This window comes from Amia ocellicauda, chromosome 4 (assembly GCF_036373705.1).
Source record: "Amia ocellicauda isolate fAmiCal2 chromosome 4, fAmiCal2.hap1, whole genome shotgun sequence".
In the NCBI taxonomy this organism is placed as follows: domain Eukaryota; kingdom Metazoa; phylum Chordata; class Actinopteri; order Amiiformes; family Amiidae; genus Amia; species Amia ocellicauda.
In genome coordinates, this window is record NC_089853.1 from 48,840,741 (window position 1) to 48,854,355 (window position 13,615).

General features: G+C 37.7%; 1 protein-coding gene across 1 annotated transcript in view; it reads left to right on the forward strand.

The window, feature by feature from the left end:
* Window positions 1-12,846, forward strand: part of col20a1 (collagen type XX alpha 1 chain) — a 69,873-nt gene extending 57,027 nt beyond the window's left edge. The window contains exons 38-42 of the mRNA XM_066702658.1: window positions 298-364; window positions 1,050-1,238; window positions 5,700-5,777; window positions 6,305-6,460; window positions 8,559-12,846. Of these exons, the coding sequence (XP_066558755.1) occupies window positions 298-364; window positions 1,050-1,238; window positions 5,700-5,777; window positions 6,305-6,460; window positions 8,559-8,587 (519 nt within the window). The 3' untranslated portion in view covers window positions 8,588-12,846. The remainder of the gene's footprint in view (window positions 1-297; window positions 365-1,049; window positions 1,239-5,699; window positions 5,778-6,304; window positions 6,461-8,558) is intronic.
* Window positions 12,847-13,615: the final 769 nt, after the last annotated feature.

The following is a 13,615-nucleotide window of genomic DNA, read 5'->3' on the forward strand; positions in this document are numbered from 1 at the left end:
GTGCAACAACATTAAGAAGCCCTGTCTTAGAGGGAAAGTGGTATATAAATGCATATATTCATGTGAGTACTCGAATGCCAAAAATAGCATTCAATCTTAAAATAATTGCAAGGACTTGAGTCACTTCATTATCCCAGCTATAGTTTTTTTGTTCTACTAACACAGTGTTAACAATAATAATGCAATTAGTTGATTTCCAACACTAACAGAATTTCTTAAATACATTTTAAGTCTTCACTTCACCAAAGTAGCAATCACATAGGTGTCAACTTAAGACCTGTTTCATTTACATTGTAGGGGGAGCCTCAGTCCTTAGCTATCATTTATCAGCTTGTGACACAGGCCTGTGAACAGCTTGTCCATAGTAAGTTATTTCCTTAGCATCTTCCCAGAGTACACTACTTGTTAATAAATGTGCTTTATTATATACTACTTCATTCAGTAGTATTCAGCTTCAATACTGCCGCTCAATTACTTAATATTCACCTGTTGACATGTTCTCCTGCTAAAGATCCTCCTTGTTTTGCTTCTGAATTTCAATGTATTTTGATCAGTTACTATATGCAAAGGATCATGTTATGATTGTGTTTGTAAACAATAAGTAAGGGTTTCTTTCTGGGCTTATCCTTATTTCATATCAATTATACTTTTAATAATTAATAAATGAAAACTTCTGTACATTTATAAATGAATAACAAGGGGAGAATGTTTTTGTTTATTTCACCTAGTCTTTAAATATATCATGTTCAATTAAGTATCTGTTGACATAATTGCCATGCACTCATCTAGCTAATATGCATTCATTTCATGGTGTGTTACCAAATTGTGATGACTTTCAAGTTGCGTTTTTTCAAGCTCGCATTCACATAATTCACACAATCTGCCTGATTAATGTGTGACACATAATGATTGCACAGTGGTATCTAGACAATTGGGACATTTAAACGTGCGCATAAATGCTGCCAATTTTCTGTTTCCATTGTTAATTTGAAAGAACAGTATAACTAGATAGTGACTTCACACATGGATGGATGGGTTTTCCATTGCAGATGAAGTACTGAAGCTGGACTCCTTCCTCAATGAGGTGAGCAGGAAGCCTGTCCCACTGGAAGAGCCAGTGGGGCCGCCAGGAGAACCAGGGACTCCAGGAACCACAGGGTCCCCAGGACCAAGGGGGGCACCTGGTCAGCCTGGGCAGACTGGAGATACTGGGAAACCTGGATATCCTGGAGAACAAGGTGTGCTAGATACTGTAGAACAGAAGTGAACAGGAGTGTATATTAAAAATACATCATAACTGGATAGGTCACCACCCTCCTGAGTTACAACTTTGTGGAAGCACCATTGACAGCAATAACAGCTGTGTGTCTGTTGGGATAGGTCTCTACTAACCTTGCACACCTAGATTTGGCAATATTTGACCATTGTTCTTTGCAAAACTGTTCAAGCTTTGTCAAGTTCCTTGGGAAGCATTGATGGACAGCAATCTTCAAGTCAGGTCACAAATTTGAAGGTGGCAATGGACTCTGTCCTGACTTCAGTGGGAAGGTCGTTTCACCACTTGGGGTGCAAAGGAGCTGGCTCTAGAGGAAGGGAAGAGGAGAGTGGGCAAAGTTAGTCTTCTGTCACAGGAGGAGTGGAGAGGTCTGGAGGGAATGTAAGGAGAGATGAGGGTCTGAAGGTAGATAGGTGCAGTCTGGTTGAGACAATGGTAGGTAAGAGTCAGCATATGTTGCTTAGAAAGAATCAGTACGTTTAACAAAGGAGACTCACAAACGAATAAATACAAAAACAAGATGTCGGCCCGACGTAATCATAACCATATTGGCCCGATGTTCAAAATGATGACGTCATTAGCCATCCGTGTTTTGACATGCAAATGTTAAATCCAAAAAGTATCCTTTGCTCTTATTCTGTATCCAGTATGGCTGTGAACACTATGTTCAAACTACTGTTTTTCACTTCTGACAAATTTGTTTCAAATTTAAATACATTTGCTACATAATGAATTAACCAATTAGCTATATAGTGTCATTTAAATTAAATTAAAACCTTTCAGAAATACAGAAAATAAAAAGCCTGTCATTGATATATATTTTTTTCTTTTGGAAACAACCACAGTTCATGTGTAATACTACATACAACCTGATACTTCAGACAATTAAATAGCCTACTTTTCAGTAAATTTAAACAAAAGTAAATTTACATATTTTAAAAATAGACGTGAAAGTGAGGAATTGCTTGAGCAATTTATAATAATGAATCTGGGAACATTTTTGACTATCAAATATACAGTGAGGGAAAAAAGTATTTGATACAGGTGGCAACTGTATGGGTAAAGTACAGTTTTGTTGGGTTGCTTCTGTCAGGTGGTCTTTGAAAAGTAGATTTCTGCTTCAGTAATATATACAGTGGGGGAAACAAGTATTTGATCCCCTGCTGATTTTGTATGTTTGCCCACTGACAAATAAATGATCAGTCTATAATTTTAATGGTAGGTGTATTTTAACAGTGAGAGACAGAATAACAACAAAAATTCCAGAAAAACACATTTCAAAAAAGTTATAAATTGATTTGCATGTTAATGAGGGAAATAAGTATTTGATCCCCTATCAATCTGCAAGATTTCTGGCTCCCAGGTATCTTTTATACAGGTAACGAGCTCTTAAAGGGAGTGCTCCTAATCTCGGCTCGTTACCTGAATAAAAGACACCTGTCCACAGAAGCAATCAATCAATCAGATTCCAAACTCTCCACCATTTCAAAAAAGTTATACATTGATTTGCATGTTAATGAGGGAAATAAGTATTTGACCCCTTCGACTTAGTACTTGGTGGCAAAACCCTCGTTGGCAATCACAGAGGTCAGACGTTTCTTGTAGTTGGCCACTAGGTTTGCACTCATCTCAGGAGGGATTTTGTCCCACTCCTCTTTGCAGATCCTCTCCAAGTCATTAAGGTTTCGAGGCTGACGTTTGGCAACTCGAACCTTCAGCTCCCTCCACAGATTTTCTATGGGATTAAGGTCTGGAGACTGGCTAGGCCACTCCAGGACCTTAATGTGCTTCTTCTTGAGCCACTCCTTTGTTTCCTTGGCTGTGTGTTTTGGGTCATTGTCATGCTGGAATACCCATCCATGACCCATTTTCAATGCCCTGGCTGAGGGAAGGAGGTTCTCACCCAAGATTTGATGGTATATGGCCCTGTCCATCGTCCCTTTGATGTGGTGCAGTTGTCCTGTCCTCTTAGCAGAAATACACCCCCAAAGCATAATGTTTCCACCTCCATGTTTGACGGTGGGGATGGTGTTCTTGGGGTCATTCCTCCTCCTCCAAACACGGCGAGTTGAGTTGGTGACAAAGAGCTCGATTTTGGTCTCATCTAACCACAACACTTTCACCCAGTTCTCCTCTGAATCATTCAGATGTTCATTGGCAAACTTCAGACGGGCCTGTACATGTGCTTTCTTGAGCAGGGGGACCTTGCGGGCGCTGCAGGATTTCAATCCTTCACGGCGTAGTGTGTTACCAATTGTTTTCTTGGTGACTATGGTCCCAGCTGCCTTGAGATCATTAACAAGATCCTCCCGTGTAGTTCTGGGCTGATTCCTCACCGTTCTCATGATCATTGAAACTCCACCAGGTGAGATCTTGCATCCCACCCCAGACCGAGGGAGACTGACAGTTATTTTGTGTTTCTTCCATTTGCCAATAATCGCACCAACTGTTGTCACCTTCTCACCAAGCTGCTTGGCGATGGTCTTGTAGCCCATTCCAGCCTCGTGTAGGTCTACAATCTTGTCCCTGACATCCTTGGACAGCTCTTTGGTCTTGGCCATGTTGGAGAGTTTGGAATCTGATTAATTGATTGCTTCTGTGGAGAGGTGTCTTTTATACAGGTAACGAGCTGAGATTAGGAGCACTTCCTTTAAGAGAGTGCTCCTAATCTCAGCTCGTTACCTGTATAAAAGACACCTGGGAGCCAGAAATCTTGCTGATTGATAGGGGATCAAATACTTATTTCCCTCATTAACATGCAAATCAATTTATAACTTTTTTGAAATGCGTTTTTCTGGATTTTTTTGTTGTTATTCTGTCTCTCACTGTTAAAATATACCTACCATTAAAATTATAGACTGATAATTTCTTTGTCAGTGGGCAAACGTACAAAATCAGCAGGGGATCAAATACTTTTTTCCCTCACTGTATGGATATCGCATCTGTCGACATTTAAGATGACATGATCCATCTCCCTGACCATACTGCTGTCCAACCATGCCATCCATATGCCGACATCGGCCATACGTCACCCCTCGACCATGACTGTTGTCCAACCATGCCAACCATATGCCAACGTCGGCCTGACTTCGTGTTCTATCTGGGGAGGCAGGGAGAAATTTAAAAGGCAGGGGTTGGATGTTGAAGTCTCCCAGGAGGATGGTAGGGGAGGAGAGTGAGGGGAGGGAGGAGAGAAGAAAGTCCAGCTCATCCACAGGGGTGGTGAGTGGACCAGGAGGACGGTAGAACTAGTAGGAAGAGGTGACAAGGAGAGGTGAGTTCCTCTGCACTGCATGCTTCACAGAAGGGATGGTGTTTTTTGGGTAATGTGCTGTTTTCGCCAAACATAATGCTTTCTATTTAAGTCAAAAAGTTCAATTTTAGTTTTGTCAGACCACAACACATTTCCACAGAATCTACAGAATCTCCTCAGTGTTTCAGGCCACCCTACCATACAGGCACGATGTGTGGAGTGCTTGGAATATTGCAAAGAGCTTTTGCCTTTGGCCTTTTGGTAGCCTCTCTCTTCAGCCTCCTTCTTGTCCGGTCATTCAGTTTGGAGTGATGGCCTGATCTAGGTAAGGTCTTGGTGGTGCCATATTCCTTCCACTGTGTAATACTTAATAATCTTGACAGAGCTCTAGGGGATATTCCAGGCCTTTGATATGTTTTTTATACCCATCCCTGGATCTGTGCCTTTGTCCCAGTGTTCTTTTGAAAACTACTTGGTGGTCATGGTTGAGACTTTGCTTTGAAATACACTAGCAAGCAGAGGGAACCTACAGTAACTGCTGAATTTATCCTGAAATCATATGCATCACTACTGTTTAATACAGGTGGAGGCCTCTTAACTTGGTGAGTAATTTTGAAGGTTTTCCAGATACAAAACAAAACATAAACAAAGGAAGAGGCGGTCTTGGAGTCGATATAGCAAAGCAAGGTTATTGTTTCATATCACAGTCTGAATCATCAAGCTAAGCCATTAAGCACAAAAGGTGTGGAAGGTGTTAAGGGCAGTGTGACCACCTGGTTTAAACAGACCTGAAACTTTGACTACTTTGGGTAACTGAACTATTCATTATTTTATTGATCTGAAAGCTATTATTTGGTCTTAACAGTCAAAGGTTTCAATAGATGTATAAACACCCTTGAGATAGAATTGTTCCTTTATGGAGGCACGTCTACCTAAGTTCCTATCATTTCAGTAAGGTGGACCAGTGGTGAGGAACCTTGAGGGCCACAGTCGTGTGGGTTTTGTAAGTGCTCACAAACTGGAAACAAAGCTTAATTGGTTCAGTTTAGAAAATAAATGTTTCAATAAAATTGATAGTTGAGGTAGAACAAAGACCTGTATACACTGCTACCCACCAGAACCAGGGATTCCCACAACTTAAACACCATCTGCTGTTCTTACTCTACACAGGTAGGACAGGGATCCCAGGTGAGAAAGGCAGCCTAGGGTCCAATGTCCAGGGGCCACGTGGGGCAAGGGGACTCCCAGGTAAGATGTATGAATATTTACAGCAGTGTTCTTCAAACCCAGTCCTCAAGGGCAACAATCCATCACATTGTCTAGGTCTCTTTAAACCACCACCTGCATTAGATGTAGGAAAGCGGGTATATTTATTCTGGTATGTGGACCTTTGTTTAATTAACTAGATAATGATAATAATTTAGAAGGTGCTCTTATCCAGGGTAATGTACAGACACAACCATACAGTGTTCTACAAGTACATAATATAACAAGGGTGACAAAAGCACAGGTCTAAAACGGTGGTAAGACATAATGCCGTGCAGCTCTTTTTCAGGAGTGATTCTGTATGGAACTGCTGTCTTTAGGCAGTGAGTGATTAACAGTGAGCAAAGACAACTAGGAAACACACCTATTAAAGATATTTGATATGAAATAAGTATTGGTTTATTTAACATGCATGCGAATTTCTCATTGAATGCATGTATTTGTGAAATATTCTCAATGTATTCATTACTCTTATTAACCTGCTAATGTGTGTTGTGTGATGTTTGCAGGTCCTCCTGGGGAGTCCAAACCTGGGATGGATGGGCCCAAAGGGGAGCCAGGCAAGACGGGTAATCCAGGCATCTCTGGAGCCACAGGTCCTCCTGGGGAGCCCGGGGCACCAGGGGGGTGTGATAACACTGGCTGTCAAAGAGGAGACCCCAGAGGTAGGGATTAAAAATGGCAGCTTTAGCAAAGAGAAACATTTCACAAATAGCTCATCCTCTGAATGTTGAATTACTGCCTGAAGCCCCCAAACTATAACTATCTATTTCCTTACATTCATGTGATAAACTCCAATGCCATATTGAATTAAAGGCCTGACAACTTGTTCACCTTAGATTCTAAATATATTTTTACATTGGCATTCAACCTCATGTCAAAGGGAGTATTCTATCTGTTTCACAATGAAAGTAAATTTAAGTCCATTCAGTTTTTGATACAAATTTGTAATTCAAATGGGTAACACTCTCATTTTAGGTACACAAATAGCATGTTATAAATCTATAATAACCAGCTGTTCAATTTTTTTTAATAATTAGTGTATGCCAGTTACATTCAGGTTGTAGGTCTACAGGTCCACTCAAATAAAAATAGAAAAGGTCCCCTGTATAATCAGCATTCACAACATATGCAACAGAATTCAGTACATTTGATTAGTAATGCTCCACATAATAGTCCTTGCCAGCAATATCTAGCCAAATCATTTTCTGAAAGCAAACAAACTGGTCCTATCTGTTAGAAAAACAGATATATATATATATATATATATATATATATATATATATATATATATATATATATATATAACACTGTGTATGTGTGTATATATATATACACTGAGGGAAAAAAGTATTTGATCCCCTGCTGATTTTGTACATTTGCCCACTGCCAAAGAAATGATCAGTCTATAATTTTAATGGTAGGTGTATTTTAACAGTGAGAGACAGAATAACAGCAAACAAATCCAGAAAAACGCATTTCAAAAAAGTTATAAATTGATTTGCATGTTAATGAGGGAAATAAGAATTTGATCCCCTATCAATCAGCAAGATTTCTGGCTCCCAGGTGTCTTTTATACAGGTAACGAGCTGAGATTAGGAGCACTCTCTTAAAGGGCAGCTCCTAATCTCAGCTCGTTACCTGTATAAAAGACACCTGTCCACAGAAGCAATCAATCAATCAGATTCCAAACTCTCCAACATGGCCAAGACCAAAGAGCTGTCCAAGGTTGTCAGGGACAAGATTGTAGACCTACACAAGGCTGGAATGGGCTAAAAGACCATCGCCAAGCAGCTTGGTGAGAAGGTGACAACAGTTGGTGCGATTATTGGCAAATGGAAGAAACACAAAATAACTGTCAGTCTCCCTCGGTCTGGGGCTCCATGCAAGATCTCACCTGGTGGAGTTTCAATGATCATGAGAATGGTGAGGAATCAGCCCAGAACTACACGGCAGGATCTTGTTAATGATCTAAGGGTTTTGCCACCAAGTACTAAGTCGAAGAGGTCAAATACTTATTTCCCTCATTAACATGCAAATCAATGTATAACTTTTTTTAAATGCGTTTTTCTGGATTTGTTTGTTGTTATTCTGTCTCTCACTGCTAAAATACACCTACCATTAAAATTATAGACAGATCATTTCTTTGTCAGTGGGCAAACGTACAAAATCAGCAGGGGATCAAATACTTTTTTCCCCCACTGTGTGTGTATGTGTATATATATATATATATATATATATATATATATATATAATTACCGAAGCAGAAATCTACTTTTCAAAGACCACCTGACAGAAGCAACCCAACAAAACTGTACTTTACCCATACAGTTGCCACCTGAGCAGTGCAGCACACTTGATGTTCTGCTGCTGAATATCATTCCAAATGCATATTGTTTTACACAGGCTTTGTGGAAAAGGAAATTGACATATCAGCAAACATTGCAGTGTTAAACCAATAAGAAATTGCTTAAAGATGTGCAAAGTTTAAAATCTCAGCTCTCCTTGATTCCAACACATGGTAAAGGACTGGTGGATCTGTTTTTTCTGTTAATGTGTTGAATTAGTTTAGGCATGTATTGGGGGGATAAGATATTGGCAGTAGGAAAGTAATGTAGACTTATTAATATAATCAGATTACTATATATAAAGGAATACAAAAGTAATGGAAACCAAATTAGAACTACAAGTTTATTGTGCATGTGCCCACCAGTTATCTGTCATGTGTGCTTTTTCTCAATTTGGACTTTTTTTTTTTTCTAGGTGAATCATATTATGATTTCAGGCCTTAAACTATGCAGACTGCACCACCCAATGGAAGCTTGTCCCCCTACTGCCAGATCAGAAACCACACCTCTGGGGAAGTATTGTGGGTTTGCTTAAGAAGCTAGAGAGAAATATTGACACCAAATGAACACTGAAATTGCAGTCTTTTGACAGCTGTACAATGTGGTGTACAATACCTTAACCCAATGGTGTCAGTCTGCTGGTTCTTGTTCCAGCCCAGCTCTTGGCTCCTTAATTGGTCTAATTCAATTATTAACTGGATGAATTGAACACTTCTCCCCAGACTCCAGAAATATGCTGTGGGTACAATATTTTGGATATTCAACATGTTTTAAGTTATCAGCTGTAAAACTAAAAAGTGAAAGTCTTAATTTAGCCTACCAAAATTATTACAATAATTGAACAATTGAGAGCTCCTGTTAAAACAAAAAAAACAGCAGACACTGTAGCCCTCCACGTCTGGACACCCCTGCCCTTTTCAATGCTATTGCCGAGAAACATCTAGCCATACACTTCAATAAGTCAATATACAATTAATAAAAGATGCAGCCAAGCCTAAAGTAAAGTTGTATAGTTCTCTGCTCACAGGACAGTTTTTTAAACCTTTTACTCTTGTGCAAACTTCAATTCAATTTTGAATTTGAGAATAAACCCTTATTAATTAATACTATACATAGTTGAAGAAAAATATTTCCTGACTTGTTTCCTTACACACATTTACAATAATGTACATTTTGGGTTAAAATCTTTCTATTATTCCTCTATATAAATAATGTTAGCCTCTTCTGATATGTTGTAGTACTTAAAAAAACAGAATTTAAACAAGATTTAGATTATTGAGAAAGCTGAAGTCTTTGTATTCTCCCAACAAGGACATTATCTTAACTACATTGCCTTGCCAATATGCCCATTCACCAGAGACAGAAATACTTGCAAGACCTTACATTCATTTCTATTTAAATCTATGACACAAAACAACTTAACTTGTTGCTAAATATGTTGACTATTTGGGAAAATTTACATTAGATACAGTATATCTGAAGGAACCAATATAAATGGTAATCTAAAGCAGCTTCTCCAGTTCTAGTTTTGGGAATCAGATTATTGTATAAAAATAAGTTATTCAGCAGACTGTTACTGTAAAACTTTGATGCAGCCACTACCTAATCATTTATTTTAAAATCGCAGCTCACTTTAAACTGCAAATAGAAGCACTTGTTTTGGTTAATTGTACTATTTAGCCATATTATTGAAGCAGACTCAAGAAATGTCTGGATGAGATCCTCATGTCAATAATCTAGTGTAAGAAATCTGATGTGTGAGGAATGGTGATTAATATAGAGAAACAGGTGACAGAGATACAGAGGATCCTCGGACTCAGCAAATGTTCTGAGCCCCGAGCAAAAATAGATGCAGTCATTTATAGGTTGAGATCTCGAAATCGAACAAAGAAAAGTCTAATATATGGGAATAATTAGGAAGAATCAATGAAGTTGCATTAGATACTGATTAATATGCAAGACTAACAGATTCTATTGGCTACTGAAAAATCAACAATATAGCTAATGAGTAGATATGTAAAACCCTCTGGTACATTTCCATGATTGTGGTGAGATGGGACAAATTGTCCCCTCCCATTGGCAACCTTTCTTGTTCTTATGTTGTAGATTGTAAAATAAATTAGTGTTGATATCAAAAGAAATGGTTAGGCATTAGATTAAGCAGTCTAAAATTGAACTTAATCATGCCATTTTTATTTATTTTGAATATCATAATGTATGCATTTATAGTTCTTACAAGTAATTATATGGAATACACTGTGCTCAAGAGGTAAATGTAAAATTAAATAGGGCCATGGGGAACATGCCATGCAACATCTTATTGTCCTCTTGAACATTCTCAACCCTGGTCCTGGAGAACCGCCTACACTGCTGCTTTTTATTCCAACCGAGCTCTCAATTAATTATTTTAATCCTTAATTTACCTAATCATTTCCTGAATCAGAGCCTTTTAATTATTTTAAACAGTAGGGGTTTTAAGTTAAGTATAGAATTGTGTAAAGAACGTATTAAAGAACCAACTCTTTTATTACACAATTTAAATAGTAAAATCTAAGAAGATTGTTACTTCAATTAAGGGTTCAATCAAGTAATTGAGAGATCGGTTTGAGCAGGGTAGAGGGTCCTCCTGGACCAGGATTAGTGAACCTGGCAATTGAACACTGAACAGCTTCATAAAGATGGATACCATGTCTTTCCACACATGTAAGCCAACATTTACATAATTGGTGGTAACACTGAGCAAGTTGTCCAAAGAAAATGTGAGTCCCATGCTCCAGATTGTATGTGTACTAAATTGTATTGCTCCATTTTGCAATGCACAAAGCCATGCGATAATGCCATATAATGCTGCCTTTATAAGCACTCTATAATATAACTAAGAGCTGATTTCCACGTTTACAACAGAACCAGTCCTACCCCTGTTAGTTAGACATTGACACAACTTCAAAAGAAAGTACATTCATATGAGCAGAGGCAGCACTAAGATTAGGCTGTTCTAACCCAGAATCAGAGTTCACTGGCTCTGCAGAAAAATGCCTCTCAAAGACAAAGAAACTGACTGCATGGGACACAGATTTCACAGAGTAATATGATAATGAGTGGCTCTGCTTAAAAGGCAAGTCATCAAAGCTCCTTTATTTAGTAAAAGAACCAGCCTTCATTTCTTTATTGGGAATCAGACTTAATGGTGTACCTTGTATCATGTATTATGGCCAGTCTCAAATATTAATGTTCACTGACCACTGTAGAAACCACCTCTATTCTTTTCTTTCTTTCATAAAAAAACTGTATTTATTTAACTTATACCCTCCCAATTTGGAATGGGAATCCCGGTCATAGTAAGGCAGGACATAGTTTAGATTGGAGTCAGTGCTGTCTGGGTTCAAATTACACTCCAAATGTAAACTATTTTAAACTATTCACAGGACTCAACCAGCTATCTCTCTTAAGATGCCTGATTATCCCTAAACAAGGTGAACTACTTTTATTTAAACTATTTAACTCTGGCAGCTTTAATGCTATAAGTCCAATCACTTTACATGTTTTAAGGCATGATGCCAATTTCATAACTATATATAGTGGTATACCTTTCTGTGCAGGGACAGATTGATCTGAGATTTTTCCACACACAGCAAATAAGATTTATTTTTATTTTTATTATTATTACTGTAATGAAAACCATTGCCACCATCATCTGTGATTGAAAGAGAAATGGTACAATGTATGTAACTAAACTAGCATCAAAAGTCTTAAGGAATATCATTTTTAGCACTGAAAATGTTAAATTGTTTCACTTTTATTGTATTTTGATTTATTATATTTTGTATGTACTGTAAATCTACCGAATGATGAAAACACTTTGTATGGAAGCACAATAATATATATTGGTCTTAGTAGTATATTTAACCTTAATTGCCTCAAATTAAATGAAATCCAAAGAATTATACCTATTTAAACCTTTTTAGTTAGTTTTTTTATTTTAAATATATTTTCTGTGTGTAATATTATATGTTACAACTAACTGTCCATCATGGAACTGTTTTTTCACATTGTATTAAATATGTATTTGTTTACTTTTTACACATTGTTGTAATGCACAGAACTATATTAATGAATTGATGCCTAATTAACCTGTTATGGCAGTGTAGTGCCTGACTGTTATGTGTAGTTTGACCATAAAATGTTTTAAGAATTCATCTTCATTAGATTCCTGTATGCCTGCAATACAAGATTTAGTTATTTCAGGTTTAAAAAAAATCCTCCTGTTGCTGCTTAGGTCCTTGGTTTCTGCAGATCCCTATTTATCTCTTTTGATGTTCAAGAACCAACTCTATGAAACAATGTATTTGACACTTAAGAAATTATAACACAGGAAAATGTATGACATGCCCTATTTGTTATATAATGCTTCATGCACATTATGAAAAACAACAAACAAGTGTGATCTATGCATTGGGTTGGAAAGCATGTAGTTCTGATCTCAGCTGAGAAGTGTTTTTTGGAAAATCAGGAACAGCCTATGGGGATGTGATGCACAGTTCATGGGAACTCTTTCTCACCTCTGTGTTTGTTTGTTTACCATCCCTTTCATAAGATAGCATACTAATAAACAAATGTTCACAAAGTCTAGATAATGCATTAGATTTGGGGTTCACTCCACCTGTGTATTTGATGAAGAAATTGAATAAAACATATTTTTAAAATGTGACTTCTGTCTTATTTAGCCTATAGTTGTTTAGTGGGACTCAAGGCTGTGTAAATTAAATGCTTCCGGTGCTGCAGTTTTTACACAATTCACATAATTTCAACTTGTGACCCCTTGCCTTGTTGAGCTTGAAGTAGTCCTTGTAGTTGACTTCATCCAATCCATTCAGGATTTTGAACACCTAAAGGGAATTGGGAACACAAGCTCGATGTTAAAGTGTATGACATGGTCAAGAAGTTACAAGATGTGAAATTGCACTTTGGAGCTCAAGACTAGAGCTGAAAAATTACATTTTTGATATTTTACTATAAAGAGTTTATCTACAAAAAGGCTTCCAAATCGTGAATCATGATCATTAGTATGCTACTAATGTCTGCTGCATAGCTAGCATACATCAAAATACAGGCCCACCTGAAAGCTCTGCTGAGCAGTATTTCATTTACTTTTTAATCACTAGCTACTATATTTTCTTGTCAGTATTAAGAAGACATTTGACTCTTTATTTTTTAATCACAAACCAATCAAAACAGTTGCAGATCCCGGGTCAGGGGTGCATGGGCAATGCCAGTCGTTTTATGTGTATCTTTCGGTTTGCAGTTGATTCAAACTTGGAATAAACAGGTGGTTTGACATCTTATCATAGTAATAGCTAATCTATATCAATTTTTTATATATTATATATATTTTGTCACCTTGAAAAAATACCAAGTTACTAAATGAGCCCAGCCTCCTACAGTGGAGATATCAAACCCATGAGTCAAGTTACA